The sequence below is a fragment of the Panthera onca genome, chromosome A3 (assembly GCF_046562875.1).
Source record: "Panthera onca isolate mPanOnc1 chromosome A3, mPanOnc1 haplotype 2, whole genome shotgun sequence".
Lineage (NCBI taxonomy): Eukaryota > Metazoa > Chordata > Mammalia > Carnivora > Felidae > Panthera > Panthera onca.
The window spans coordinates 66,292,403-66,308,704 of NC_138341.1; the positions used below are offsets into that span (position 1 = coordinate 66,292,403).

At 34.5% G+C, this 16,302-nt stretch overlaps 1 protein-coding gene across 8 annotated transcripts in view; it reads left to right on the forward strand.

The window, feature by feature from the left end:
- CCDC88A (coiled-coil and HOOK domain protein 88A) overlaps positions 1-16,302 on the forward strand; it is a 138,883-nt gene that overhangs the window by 30,939 nt on the left and 91,642 nt on the right. For all 8 annotated transcript variants that reach the window (XM_078444493.2, XM_078444492.2, XM_078444489.2 and 5 more), the window contains exons 3-4: positions 1,873-1,981; positions 15,412-15,481. In XM_078444493.2, coding sequence (XP_078300619.1) covers positions 1,873-1,981; positions 15,412-15,481 — 179 coding nt within the window. The remainder of the gene's footprint in view (positions 1-1,872; positions 1,982-15,411; positions 15,482-16,302) is intronic.

Here is a 16,302-nt window from a genome sequence, read left to right on the forward strand (position 1 = left end):
TTGTGTGGAGGTACTGCATTTAAAGTCATAATCATAGGATAGTACTCTGTCCCAATAACTGCTTAGGTTCCTGCTTTATGATATGCATTCAGCCCTTGCATAGGGAGTCCTGATTTATTGTCTGCCGTTTCACTTTGCAATGTCTTTATCCAGCCTGACCTCTTTGCCCTAATGAGGAACTAGCTCTTACCTGCTTATGTTCTGGCATGGATTTACTCTTCTGTTCTAGTGCCACCACTTGAATTTCCTATTCTTAAAAAGAATATAAGTATTTGTCTGTTTGTCTTATTACACTTAGCATAACGCCCTCAAGGTCCATTTGACTGTTGCAGGTGGCAGAATTTCTTTTCTCGTGAATGAGTAATAATTTTAATACATATATAAGGTGTGTGTGTCTCACATCTTCTTTATGCATTTATCTGTTGATGGACAGTTTGTTTTCCTGTGTTGGCTATTGTAAATAATACTGCAGTGAACATGCAGATACCTTTTTGAGATTCTGTTTTCATTTCCTTTGGCATATATATTGAGCAGTGGAGTTGCTGATTATATGGTAGTTCTGTTTTTAATTTTTCATGAACCTCTATGGTGGTTGCAACAATTTACATTCCTAACAACAGTGCACGAGAATTCCCTTTCTTCCACATCCTTGCGAAAACACTTGTTATCACTTACATTTTTGATGTAACCATTTTAACAGACATGAGGTGATTCTTAATTATGGTTTTGATTTGTGTTTTTTTGATTACTGATGTTGAGTACCTTTTCATGTACCTATTAGCCATTTGTAGGTCTTTTTTAGAAAAAAATGTCTATTCAGTTCCTCTGCCCATTTTAAAATCAGAATGTTTCATTTTTTGTTGTTGTATGAGCTTTTTATGTATTTTGAATATTAACCCCCCTTATCAGATATATGATTTGAAAAATACTTTCTCCCATTCCATAAGTTGACTTTTCATTTCGTTGATGGTTTCCTTTGCTGTGCAGAAGCTTTTTGGTTTTATATAGTCACACTTGTATATTTTTACTTATATTGCCTTTTTTTTGGTTGTGATTGAATTTCTCATTCTTAACCATGGTCTAACTTTTTTTTTTTTCAGTTTCTGCTACTTCAGAATCCTTCAACCATTTGCTTTCATTGAATCTGTATAGTTTACCTAAGATTAAAGTATTAACCTGTGTCATAACTGCATTCTTTAACTTCTGTGGAACAGTGGCTGCTCACATATAGTCCCCATTGTCTATTGAGGAGATACACCATTTCTTAGTTATTAGCTCATATTTTATAATCTTGATTTATTTATTTTTTATTTAAGAATTTTTTTAATATTTGTTTATTTTTGAGAGACACAAAGAGAGAGAGAGACAGAGCATGAGCAGGGAAGGGACAGAAAGAGTGGGAGACAAAGATTTCTAAGCAGTCCCCAGCCTCTGAGCTGTCAGCACAGAGCCTGATGCAGGTCTCAGACTCATGCACTGTGAGATCATGACCTGAGCCAAAGTCGGATGCTTAACTGACTGAGCCACCCAGGCGTCCCACAGTCTTGATTTAAATAGATGTATTTTGGGTGATGGAAATAAATATATTTGAAAGAAAGAAGAGGTTATTCATCCCAGGAAGATGGAGAAACAAAATGAGAATGAAGAGAAATATCTAACTTATGTTTCAAATTTATTTTGCCATTGTCTTAGAAATATCAGATGCATTTATATTAATTAGAAGCACAAAACACATCATCTGTCCTTTGGGTCATCTCTGTTAATGCAGATGGATACACATTTTTTAATGTGGTTATTTTCAGTCACCTATAGGTTAATACATGTATTTGAGTATAATTTTAGTTTAAAGCATTTTTTTTAAATTTCTTACAGCAATCCTAAATCGGAGAGTCAGAGAGTAAATAAAAAGGTCAACAATGATGCATCACTTAGAATTCATAATCTATCCATTTTGGTGAGACAGATAAAATTTTATTACCAGGTAAGTGGTCCTTTTTCTTCATTTAGTATTATAATTGATGTTTATGTATTCATATTTTTTGTATAATGACAAAAGGTATTATTTACCTAGAATATACTAAACGCTAATTATTATGTGTCAGATACTGGTTTATTTGCTGGAGATAGAGTAGAATTGACATAATCCATTTCTTAGGCAATATTAAAGATACAAGCAAACACTTCATATTACCTAATTTTAAAAATAATTATTGTACTTTATGAAATTTTAAAACCAGTTCCCAGTTTCTGAGAGCTTGCATAGTGCAACACTTTGTTAGGCTACTAGAGTTATGCCTTTGAAAAGTGTACTTTTTATTGTCCTTGTTTAAACTTAAATTAGATACATAGTTTGTGGTTTAAATATGAGCATTTTTCAGGCTATCAGTACACCTCTACAAATCACCATAGGTGCATTACACAAATTTTGGTATGTTGTATTCTTTAAAATATTTATTTTTTGCATTTTCTCGTTTTGTGATTTCTTTTTCCACTTGAGGTATTTAGAAATATGCCTTTAGATTTCTGAACATAGGGTATTTTTCAAGCACTCTTTTTTGGTTTTGGTTTTTGGTCAAAGAAAATGGCTTTTGTGATACTGATTCTTTGACATTTGTTAATAATTACTTGGCTTGGCCTATTATGTTGTCACATTTTATTAAAGTTTGATGTGTGCTTCAGAAAGATAGGTATTCTCCAGTTTTTTGGGTGCAGAGTCAGAGCAAGCTTGTTAATTGCATTTTTCAAACTTCCATAGCCTGATTAATTTTGTCTCTTGATCTATCAGTTATTGAGAAAGATGAGTTGGAATCTCCTATTATGATGATAGATGTGTCAAGTTTTCCTTTATACAGTTGAAAGCTCTATGATTGAATGCAAATGAGTTTTAAATGTTTAAATTATTATGGCGAATTATACCATTTGTAAGTGTTTCCTCATATTTTTTTCTACTGGTGTAAATGCTTTTTATCCTACTTCTTTTTTTTTTATAGGCCACTCTTGAAATTACACCTTCCATTCTTACCTAGCAAAAAAAAGGCCAAAATTACTTGGTATTTTTACTCTTTTATGTAATAGTTCCATGATGTTAGAGTGCTTTAACTCCATTTATTTCCCTTTATGATCTTTAAGCTGTTCTTGTCTTGTGTTTTCTTTTTTAAAAACCCCATAAATTAGATACTGAAAGTATCAAAACCCCATAAATTAAAAAACCCTATAAATTAGATACTGAAAGTAGTGTTAAATAAATAGATTCAGTGTTCCTTTAGATCAAACTATGTGTTTTCCTCCCCCCACCCCCCCCCCCCCCCCCACAGTGGTTTTCTTTTGTACCTCAGAATTCTATTTGGTATTATTTTCTTCACTTGATCTTAGCCAAAAGGCCGAGAAGTGATTCTATTTGGTATTATTTTCTTACTGAAGTATATCTTTAAATATTTATTTAAAGAGGGCTTGTTGATGGTAAAGTTTCTCAATGTTTTATTTGTCCAAGAATGCTTTTATTTTACCCTTGTTCTTGAAAGATCATTTTATTGGGTATGCAATTCTTTAACAATTACTTTTCTCTCAGTGTTTTACAGATTTTATTCTTCTATTTCGGGATTCCTTTCAGTTCTAGAGATGTCAGCTGTTAGTCTAACTTTTGTTCCTAGGTTAAACTTTATCTCCTGGTTGCTAATATTGTCTCTTCTCATGTCTCTTTCCTTTTATATTAGCCTGATATCCTTCAGGTATTTCTATTACATGTTTATTAGTTTCTTACTCTATCCCCCATGTTCATTAAATTTTCTTTTACCTTATCAGTCTTGTACTGTATTCTGAGTATTTTTTTCAGGACTATCTCTCCAGTTTGCTAATTTTGCCTTTCATATGTGTCAGATGTTCTGTTTAACCCACTGATTAACTTTTGATTCAGTAATTACATCCTTCCTTTGTAGAAGTTCTGTTTGATTCTTTATATCTTTGCCTTTTCATGTTGTTATTAATCATTCTTTTAATTCCTTTATTTCTTCAGAAATTAAAAAATTTTTCTATTTTAGACTTTATGCCTGATAATTCCAAAATCTGAAGTCAGATCCGTGGGGATCTGAACCTGCATTTTGTTTTCAGTTTGCTGTTTCTTATGGTGGTGGTGGCAGCAGGGGCAATGGTGTGTGTGTGTGTGTGTGTGTGTGCGCGCGCGTGTGTGGTGTGTGTGTGTAATTGTGACCTTATTTTGGGTGGGAGGGGATTTGTCTGTGGGAATACTTTGTGTCTGGGCCAAAGATGTATTGTTCCAGAGAGAATTTGTTTTATTTGTGCAACCATTCCAGAACCATTTTATTTTAAGCAGCTCTATACTTAGAAGCAATACTTGTATACTATACAAACTAGAAAAGATGACAAAATACAAACATACTTCTAATGCCTGGAGAGTACCTCTATTAGTGCCTGAATATGTGGATTTCCGAATCTCTTTCTCTACATTTGTGTGTATGTAAATTATGTGTTTCCATTTTTTTTTTTAAGCTGGTGCTACATTATTGCAAATCCTTAGGGAAATAACCCTCCTCAGTCTCTACCAAAGGCCAAGAAAAATAGCTTCTTTCTTGTCTTCCTTTGTAGGGTTCAGGTTTTTGTTTTGTTTTGTTTTATCTTTTAACTGAGGATTATCTTTTTATTTTGAGCTCAGTCATTTTAAAAGAAATTTTTAAAAATTATCTAGCATTTTTGGATTCCTTCCTTCCTTTCTAATATCTAGTGCTCCTTGTCAGAAATAAGTCTGTGCTAGATTTTTTTATAAACTTTTGTTTATTATTTGCCAATATTCCAGCTGTCATTTTCCTTCAGTTGATATGAGTAAGTTAGGTTTTATGATACATCTGTTTTGTCTTTTAATGTTGTTTGATATCAGTATTTTCAGATATGAAACAAATGACTAGATTAAGTGATACAGTGGCTTATTTTGACAGTCTTCAGTTTTGTTCTTTAAAACAATGCTGTGGGGCACCTGGGTGGCTCAGTTGGTTAAGCGTCTGACTTCAGCTCAGGTCATGATCTCACGGTCTGTGAGTTCGAGCCCCACATCGGGCTCTGTGCTGGCAGCTCAGAGCCTGGAGCCTGCTTCTCATTCTGTGTCTCCCTCTCTCTCTGCCTCTCCCCAACTCATGCTCTCTCTTTCAAAAATAAAACTTGAAAAAAAATTTAAAAAAACAGTGCTGGAATTTTGGTTTTACACTATCTTTAGAGAGATGGAAGTTTGCCTTGAAACTTTCAATGAGACTCCTTGGAAGGCAAAGGCATTTCTGCATCAGAATCTTAAATCAGTTGTCAGTGCAACCTAATTCTGTATTGTATACCACTCTTTTTATTTTCTAAACAGCTTTATTTAGATGTACTTCATATACCGTATAATTAACCCATTAAAAATGTCCAATTCAGAGGTTTTTAGTATATTTAGAATAACCAATTTTAGAATAGCTTTGTCACTCCAGAAAGAAACCCTATATCTAAAAGCATTTACTCCTATTTTCCCTGTCCTGCACACACATTTACCACCACCACCACCACCACTCCCACCACCACCACTCCAGCATTAGGCATTTGCTAAAATCTATTTTTGTCTCTGTATATTTGCCTATTCTGGACATTTCATAAAAATGGAATTGTACACTATGTGGTCTTTTGTTACTGACTTCTTTTACCTAGCATAATGATTTCGAGGTTCATTCATGTTGTAGCATGAAGTAGTATTTCTTTTTTATTAAACTACTGCTGTCTTGTTCTTTGTCTTCCTCCTGCCTAAAGCGAAGTGTTGAAATTACCTTTTTATTAATCATGTTAATCTAACGATGTTGTAGTCACCAAGAAATTTGGGGAAGATAGAATTGTGAAATCCATCAGTTCAATAGTTTAAATAAGTGGTCCTCAATGGAGGGTGCTTTTATCCCCCGGGGGACATTTGGCAGTAATTAGAGACATTTTTGGTTCTTACACCTAGGAATACTACTAGCGTTTAGTGGGTAGAAGCCAGGAATGCAGCTAAGTGTCTTATAGTGCACAGCACAGTTTCCCAAAACTAAGAATTATCCAGCCCAAAATGTTAATAGTGCCAGAATTGAAAAGCCCAAATGTTTATCATGCCTGGTGATTTTATTATTAGTATTTTGACTTGTGTTGAGTTGACACCATTTTTTTAGACACATCTGTAATATTTCATTAACATTTGCTGGATGACCACTTACATATTCTTTTCTTTTTATTAATCTGTTTGAATACCAATGGACTAACTTAGGGTTAGACATGAATGAATATCTTAACATTTTGTCAGTGTTGTTTCAGATACTTAAGACACAAAATATTACTGAAGATTGAAATTCTCCTTGTATTACTCCCTTCTGTTTTTCCTGTAGAGGCAGTTTACCAAACTATTTCTGCCATCAACCCAGTGCTTCATATTCTTAGATAAAATGTTTCCAAGACACTTCTAAACTTTTTTTTAAATGCTTATTTACCTTGAGAAAGAGATGGAGAGCAAGCAGGGAAGGGGCAGAGAGAGAGGGAGACAGAGAATCCCAAAGTCCATGCTGTCAGCGCAGAGCCTGATGCGGGGCTTGATCCCATGATCCATAAGATCATGTCTTGAACCAAGATCAGGAGTTGGACACTTAACTGACGGAGCCACCCAGGCGCCCCCAGGACAGTTCTAAAGTATCTTCAGGAATAGATCAACTGTCTTATTTGCACAATTAATTGATTTGCTGATTTTTTTCCCTCATATATGTAACCAAGACACACATGGCCTGGTTTAATATAAGACAGATTTCAAGTTAAAGTCTAAATCAGTGCAGTTTTTGTCACCTGTTAAATTACCTGTCTTTTGGAAAAATCAAAATTTTCCCTGAAATCTATTAAAACTACTAAAATTATTTATTTATATCTCATATGCTCCTCAGAAAAAGTATTGAGGTAAAATATTGTCACACATTATGGTGGGTCTGTTTCACAAAAGGAAAATGAATTTGGGTATGCTAAAATTCATAAATGTGGTCTCCAAATTTTTTTTAATGGGTTGGTAGGAATCAGGGTCATCTTGTAGAAATGGTTCCCAGGGAGAAAAGAAGATTGACAGAATACCCTGAAATGATTATTAGTGGAAGGAATTATTTCATTGAATCTTTTTAGTAATGATAGGTAAACTTAAGTGTCAGTATTACTCCTTTTTTTCATTTTAATGATTTGGAATATGTACAAGCTCAGTAAGAATTACAGTGTCATTCAGATTTCCTCTCTTTTCTGCTACATGTTATTGAATGCTAAGGCATTGGGGCTACAGTGGTGAACACAACAAACCATGTCCCTCATCTCATGGAACTTAGCGGTTTTATTAGAGGGATAATAGACAAGTAAATGACTAAATAAAATACTTTTGATTGTGATAAATAAGTACAATGAGGGAGTAATAATAAGAGGTCTTGAGAAAAATAACTGGTAAGGATAGATTGTGAGAAGTTCATTGAAAATGCACTTCTTCATGTTTAGTGGCAGTTAGACCTTTTCAGATAATCACTTGATCCATATATGGCAAGTATTTTTGTCTTGCAAATAAATATTTGAAATTTTCAAGTCAGAAATAAGTAAGCTATAACTATCATGTAAAATTACCTAGGCCCTTTGAATTTTTAAAAAGTGTTATTTTTATTCCTGTGAATGAATAGTGAATTTGATTATCAGAGACACAGTTTGCTAGTAAAATCTTAGTCCATTTTTATAATTCTGTCAGCAGCAGTGTTTGTCTTGACTACTGTGCCTGCATTTTAAATAAGTACTGAATGAAGCAATGTGGTTCCTCAACTACCACTAAAATAATAAGCTGAATCATTTGAGGCTCAGAAAAAAAAGAATACTATTAGGAAATTTAAATTTATTGGGACGTTTTTGTATGGTTAATGTCGTTAATACTAAAAAGAAATGGTCTGGTACCATTAATCTAGTTGCCAGAGAAAGGTGGTACTTATTAAGGTTTTTGTTTAATATGTGTTATAATAGCCAATATTTGGATTATTAATAAAATATAGTAGCCAAGGAAATGAGACTCTTTGTTTTTTATACAACACATACTTGATATCATATTTTTGACATTTTGGTCAGATGTTCTTCCCTTTTTTTTAAACAAGTTAAAAAAATTTTTTTTGTTAATGTTTATTTTGGAGAGAGAGACACAGAGCATGAGCGGGGGAGGGGCAGAGAGAGGGAGACACAGAATTTACATCAGGCTCCAGGCTCCAAGCTGTCAGCATAGAGCCGAAGCAGGGCTCGAACCCACAAACTGCAAGATCATGACATGAGCCAAAGTCGGCCACCCAACAGCTAAGCCACCAAGGTGCCCGAAATGTCTTTCCTTTTAATGCCATTCATTTACTTTTTTTTATAGACTACTAAAATGTAAAATGTCTTAATTCTTTTCACTAGTAACACAGATAAAAGTATAAATACAAATATTATAAATGTAATTATGTTTGAATTTTTAAAATAGATCATAAGTCTTATTTTTTGAATATTTTTTATGTTTATTCATTAAAAAAATTTTTTTAATGTTTTATTTATTTTTGACAGAGCATGAGCGGGGGAGGGGCAGAGAGAGAGGGAGACAGAATCCGAAGCAGGCTCCAGCCTCTGAGCTGTCAGCACAGAGCCTGACACGGGACTTGAACCAACCATGAACTGTGAAATCATGACCTGAGCCAAAGTCAGACACTTAACTGACTGAGCCACCTAGGTGCCCCTATATCATCAGTCTTAGAGAAGAGACTTATATTTTAGAAATCTTTGAAACTTATGTTTAGTACTATAGTAATGTGCAGTTTTAGTAACAGCATTTTGCTCAGTGTGTAATTCAGGAAAGGGATATGAGCCCAGACCTTTGCCAGAAGTATTGTTTAACTTCTTATTGTGAAAGTAGTTTCTGGATAACTTCTAGGAAGAAGGAGAAGCCTAGTTTAAGTTATCTTTTTTTTCTTAAATGAGCTTAGATACATTTTTAAAGTTTATTTATTTTGAGAAAGAGAGAGTATGCACAAGCACAAGTGGGGTGGGGAAGAGAGAGAGGAAGAGAGAACCCCAAGCAGGCTCAATGCTGTTAGTACAGAGCCCAGCGTTGGGCTCAATCTCACAAAACACGAGATCATGACCTGGACTGAAATCAAGAGTCGGACACTTAACTGACGGAACCACCCAGGTACCCCGTAGTTTAAGTTATCTTTAAAGATTAACTAAATACTGTCTGTGTTGGCACAAACATGAAATAGCCTTTCTTACAGTGTTTTAGCAATATGAACTTTAATTCACGGAAGCTTGTGTGTATATCAATAAAGCTTTTAGATGGTCAACTAAAAATGTAGGTAATATACCATTTTTTATAGAAAAACCGTAAGCCAACAAAAAGTACTAGGAATAAAATTACTTGTACCTATCAGAGCACCTTTACTGTTATTTTCCTTTTAATGTAATCTGACAGTTCTTTCTTTTTTTCTTTTAATTTGCTTTTTTATTTTTTAAAATTTGTATCCAAATTAGTTAGCATATAGTGCAACAGTGATTTCAGGAGTAGATTCCTTAGTGCCCCTTAACCCCATTTACCCCATCCTCCCTCCCACAACCCCTCCAGTAACCCCCAGTTTGTTCTCCATATTTATGAGTCTCTTCTGTTTTGTCCTCCTCCCTGTTTTTATATTATTTTTGTTTCCCTTCCTTTATGTTCATCTGTTTTGTCTCTTAAAGTCCTCATATGAGTGAAGTCATATGATTTTTGTCTTTCTCTGACTAATTTCACTTAGCATAATACCCTCCAGTTCCATCCACGTAGTTGCAAATTTTGCCAGTTCATTCTTGTTTGGTCTTTTTCTTTTTATTAAGTATTGGTGTTCTCCAGGCTGTTTTCATACCAGGATAGAATTTCTCCCTGTTCTGTGAAACAACACAATCTCCAGTACGCCTTCTCATTCCCTGCTTTATTTTTATACTTAGCACTTATCATCAAAATCACTTACTTATTTTCTGTCTACCCCATGAGAGCACAGATTTTTGTTTGTTTACTGCTGTATTTCCATTTTCTAGAACAATGTCTGGGAGATAATAAACACACAGTAAATACTTGTTGAATGAATAACTGCTCTGGTTTTCTCAATTCTTTCAGTTATATTGCTAAAATTCTTTATACATTTTTTATGTTTCTTAACCACTTTTTAAAAAAAAATTCACATTTATTTATTTTTGAGAGACAGAGCATGAGTGAGGGAGGAAGAGAGAGAGGGAGACACAGAATCTGAAACAGGCTCCAGGTTCTGAGCTGTCAGCACAGAGCCCAATATGGGGCCCAAACCCACGAACCATAAGATCATGACCTGAGCCGAAGTCAGACAGTTAACCAACTGAGCCACCCAGGTGCCCCTTTTCTTGCCACTTTTCTAACAAAGTGAAGTACCTTCACTAATTCATATACGTATGTATTATCATCCTTAACTCTTCAATTAATCTGTTCCTCCTACTTAAAGTCATATTTATCTTGGGCTCAAATATGTATTATTTTTCCATTTCTTTAGCACTTTAATAATGAACATCTTTAGAACTAGGTGATGTCTGGGAAATCTGGGGATGATATTTAATAGAGTTTCAACAGTAGCAATCAGGTTTTTTTAGTCTCTGATATCTTTTATGTTTTGTTTATTTTTCAATGTTACTTGTAAGATTAGAATAGGGAAATAGGAATTTTTACAAATCTTCTGGATGCATAGAGCCAAATAGAGGTTTTAGAATAATTGGATTTTTAAAATTTGTGTAGTTTTTAGCTGCCTTGCCTAATATTATCACTTTCAGACATAACTAAATTAATACTTGGAAATAACGTAAAAGATAGATTTTTTTTCCCATTAACTAGTATTTCATAACGACCACTAAAAAAAAAACAAACTTTATACTTTTGTTTTATTTCCTGCCCTTCCCAACAAAAGTCACATACACAGTAAGTCATGGAGCTGACATGTAAGCCTAGACATTCAGATTGTACTCTACCAGAGTATGCTGTACTAGGTATCAGATTCTGCTACACTAAAGTACATTTTCAGACACATGGAGTTAAGTTTGAATATAGCAGTTTTTTGTAGCAATTGTATCATCGAACTACTAGAGTTGCATAGCATAAAAGTCAAACACATTAGGTTATTGATGATACCATACAATGAAAGGATCAATGAGATTGCTTTTATCTTTTTGAACAGAGTTAGCATGAGGCATGGGATAACAGAGTAGGCAGGAGTGGGGAGCCAGCTGAGGAAGAGGGTGGAGGAGTGAGGTTGTGGACATATTGAAGATTACTATTGGTCTGGACAGTTTCCTTATAACATTATACCAACATGGAATGTTACATGGCAAAACAATATAATAAATTACCTTGAAAATCTAAGTTGATGTTTTCTGGTATGATTTACCAGTTTTCACACATGTTATCACAAAACAAGTGGTATAAATGAGAATTATCCTTTATCTTGAAACTGAGGTAAAGGTTTTTTCCTAATAATTCAGAATCTCTTAAAATTTCATACCTCTTTAATAACACTGAATTTGAATGTTCTTTGTTCTTAGACTATCTCTGCTAAATGGGATAGAGACAGAACAGTGATTGCTTTTTTTTATGCATCTCATTTTTATGATTTCTTTTCAATATATGTACAGGTAGTCTTTTTTTTTAATGTTTATTATTTACTTTTGAGAGAGACAGAGCATGAGTGGGGGAGGGGCAGAGAAAGGGAGACAGAATCCGAAGCAGGCTCCAGGCTCTGAGCTGTTAGCACAGACCCCAGTGTGGGACTTGAACCCATGAACTGTGAGATCATGACCTGAGCTGAAGTCAGACGCTCAACTGACTGAACCCCCCAGGCACTCTTTATAACATTCAGCCATCTCCAGGAATATGGCTGCCTCCCCAGTTATTCAAGGCTTCATCGTGGATTGAAGAGGCAGAGGAGAGAATAGGTGAATTAGAAAATAAAATTATGGAAAAAGAGGAAGCTGAGAAAAAGATAAAAAAATCCAGGAGTACAAGGGGAGAATTAGAGAACTAAGTGATGCAATCAAACAGAACAATATCTGTGTCAGGAATTCCAGAAGAAGAAGAAGAGAGAGAAAGGGGCTGAAGGTGTACTTGAACAAATCATAGCTGAGAACTTCCCTGATCTGGGGAAGGAAACAGGCATTGAAATCCAAGAGGCACAGAGAACTCCCTTCAGACATAACTTGAATTGATCTTCTGCATGACATACCATAATGAAACTGGCAAAATACAAGGATAAAGAGAGAATTCTGAAAGCACCTAGGGATAGGTGGGCCTTAACATACAAAGGTAGACCCATAAGGGTAGTAGCAGACCTGTCTACTGAAACTTGGCAGGCCAGAAAGGAATGGCAGGAAATCTTCAATGTGATGAACAGAAAAAAATATGCAGCCAAGAATCCTTTATCCAGCAAGTCTGTCATTCAGAATAGAAGGAGAGATAAAGGTTTTCCCAAACAAACAAAAACTGGAGGAATTCGTCCACTAAACCAGCCCTACAAGAGATCCTAAGGGGGATTTTGTGAGTGAAATGTTGCAAGGACCACAAAGTACCAGAGACACCACTACAAGTGTGAAACCTACAGATATCACAATGACTCTAAATCCATATCTTTCAATAATAACACTGAATGTAAATGGACTAATTGCTCCAACCAAAAGACATAAGGTATCAGAATGGATAAAAAAACAAGACCCATCTATTTGCTGTCTACAAGAGACTCATTTTAGACCTGAGGATGCCTTCAGACTGAAAGTGAGGGGATGGAAAACTGTCTATCATGCTACTGGAAATGAAAAGAAAGCTGGAGTAGCCATACTTACATCAGACTAACTAGACTTTAAATTAAAGGTTGTAACAAGAGATGAAGAAGGGCATTATATAAGAATTATAGGGTGTATACATCAGGAAGAGCTAACAATTATAAATGTCTATGCACCAAATTTGGGATCCCCCAAATATATAAAACAGTTAATCACAAACATAAGCAACCTTATTGATAAGAATTGATAAGTCTCCTGGTAATTGCAGGAGACTTTAATACTTCATTTACAACAATGGATAGAATATCTAGACAGAGAATAAATAAAGAAACAAGGGCCCTGAATGATATATTGGATCAGATGGACTTGACAGATATATTTAGAACTCTGCATCCCACAGCAACAGAATATACTTTCTTCTCGAGTGCACATGGAACATTCTCCAAGATCACATACTGGGTCACAAAACAGCCCTTACGTAGTATAAAAGAATTGAGATCATGCCATGCACACTTTCAGACCACAATGCTATGAAACTTGAAATCAAGCACAGGAAAAAGTCTGGAAAACCTCCAAAAGCATGAAGGTTAAAGAACATCCTACTAAAGAATGAATGGGTCAACTAGGCAATTAGAGAAGAAATTAAAAAGTATATGGAGACAAATGAAAATGAAAATACAACAGTATGTCCATGTAATCTTGATAATTTTGCTTCAAGGCAAGGAAACAAAGAATGATTCTTTAGGTCCATTTAGCTGTTACATACTTAGCTAATAACATATTCTGCCTGAGGTAACTTGCTTTGAACTGGAAATTTTATTTATTAAATAACCAGACTCAGTCTTTGGAGTAAGTGATTTTAGCACTTCTTGACACTTACTCTTAATTATTTATCTGACATGATACACATAGTGAGTGTATACTTTTTCTTTAAATGTGTGCATGCTTTGGGGCACCTGGGTGGCTCAGTCATGCATCCAGCTTCAGCGTAGGTCATGATCTCATAGTTCTGGGTTTGAGCCCCATGTTGGGTTCTGCACTGACAGGAAGGAACTTGTTTGGGATTCTCTCTCTGCCCTTCACCCACTCACGTGTATGTTCGTGCTCTCTCTCTCTCAAAAATAAATAAACATTAAAAAAAATAACATGTATCCATGTTTTGGTAATAGTTTTTTAAAGAGCCAGTATATATAACACTGAAGAAAATGTTTTGAGTCTTTCTAATACATACCTATAAGGAATTATAGATAAAAGATGAATTCTAATGAACCTCTGGTACATGTTACACACTGGCTATGGGAAAATGCTTTATGGGATCTAGAATTACACATCTTTAAAAACAATGCAAGTTAAATTTTCATGATATTTGCTGCCTCATCATAGTATTAAGTAAAGAGTGATTCAGAAAGAATTAAACACTTTTAAAAATGTATTCCTCAGTAACTGGTTATGTCTGAATATATAGTGAAAGCCAAATTATAAGGGCATTCACAATTGTTTCTATAATTTTGCATAGATTGAGCAATATCACGGGACAACATTGAGCAATATCATGGGACACCTGTCGTCCTGTAGTCTTAATTCATTGCAGACCCTTTGTAGCATGTCATTATTAGTGATAGTAATGACAGACACATTGTGTTCCTTCATCTCCTCAAAACAAGGATAATAAAAATGGAAGATGCATAGTTGATGTATTAACTAAAATGAGTAATTTGAAAGCATTCAATTCTTCTGAATCATCCCGTAGTATCAGAATGTGTATATATTCTTGTCACGGACAATTTGAGAGAAATCGAACTAAAACATCTATAGATAGAGGGGAGATATAATGATTCACTGAGGAAGAGCTCACTTGCATGAAATGATCTTAAGACACAATTTTTAATGAAGTAACTAGTGTCCTTAATTTTTTTAATGTTTATTTGTTTTTGAGAGAGAGAGAGAGAGAGAGAGACTGAGCATGAGTGGGGGAGGGGCAAAGAGAGAGGGAGACACAGAATCCGAAGCAGGCTCCAGCCTCTGAGCTATCAGCACAGAGCCTGACATGGGGCTCAAACTCAAAAACCGTGAGATCATGACCTGAGTGGAAGTCGGACATTCAACTGACTGAGCCACCCAGGCGCTCCATAATTTCCTTAATTTTAATAGAGGTTTTTAATTCCCTTAAAGAGAAGTAACAAAAGACCAAAAAGTAATCATGCTTGGTCTTTTATTGAGGAATATTATTTAATCATCTTTAAATCATCATCTAATACCTAAAACTCAGATTTCCAAATAGTCAATATTAGACCTGTTCACTTGGACACTTATTTTGTAGATATTTGATATGTTATTAAGTCTGGCTGATACTATAATTTTAGTTACTTAATTCCTTAACTTAAAGTTACAAAAAGTTTAAGATCTTAGAAGTCTTTTTAAGACCTTGGGTAAGTTTTTTCACCTTTTTGAAAGGTTTTTATTTGCAGTATAGCATATCCATAGAGAAGTGCACAAATCGTAAGTTACAGCTTATTGACTAATCAGCATTACCTGTATAACAACCATTGGGGTATCTTTTTACAGGAGACTTTGCAGCAATTGATCATGATGTCATTGCCAAATGTCTTAATCATTGGCAAAAATCCTTTTTCTGGTAAGTATTAAAATTAGCATAATGTGATAGTCTTAACTTTGCATAATGCTATAATGCTTATCAAGATCTTGCTTATTTATATGAATACAATGGCTCTAGGTAAAATCAGAGGTGATATTCCATTTTATAAAGAGGCAATAAGCTTAGAATATTTGTAATGTGTAGGACGGAACAGACATTCATTTTACGTAAAGGCCAGTGTTGTTTTAACTCTACCACATTGATACTTTCCTGTAATGATTTTTAGTATCTCATTATAAACAATATAGAACATGATTAAAGGAACATAACCTTAGAAAAGAAGTGATTTTGAAATAATTTCTAGGTTTGTATTCATACATCTGCTATCATTGCCAGAGCTGTTTGAATCTTAAGATTTTAGTGATTGATATTGTAGTTTAAATTAAACTACTTCTAAATAGAAAGATGAGAAGCAGTTTTCTTAGGTCATTTAAATTATTTTTCTCAGAAATTTCTGCCCTTTGCCAGGTTTTAAATGTGACCTGTTCAGAGTTTTAATTTTTGAACAACTAGGGAAATTAGCAACTACTAACAAATTCAACAATGGACTTACTTTTTCAGGCTGTCTGTAATCCAACTCCAAGTATATCTTCTCCAAACCCCACCCTCCATTCTCATTCAAAACACAAATAAAGCTGAAATAAAAACTAAAATCAAGCAGCTGCTTTTCCTGAGGAAATTACCACTTAGGTGAGGTGAATCAGTTTAGACGGTCTTTAGAGATATTCTGGGATGTTTGACTATACAAATTAAAAAATGAAAAAAAATTATATGTGAAATGGAATTATTTTCAGTTTCAC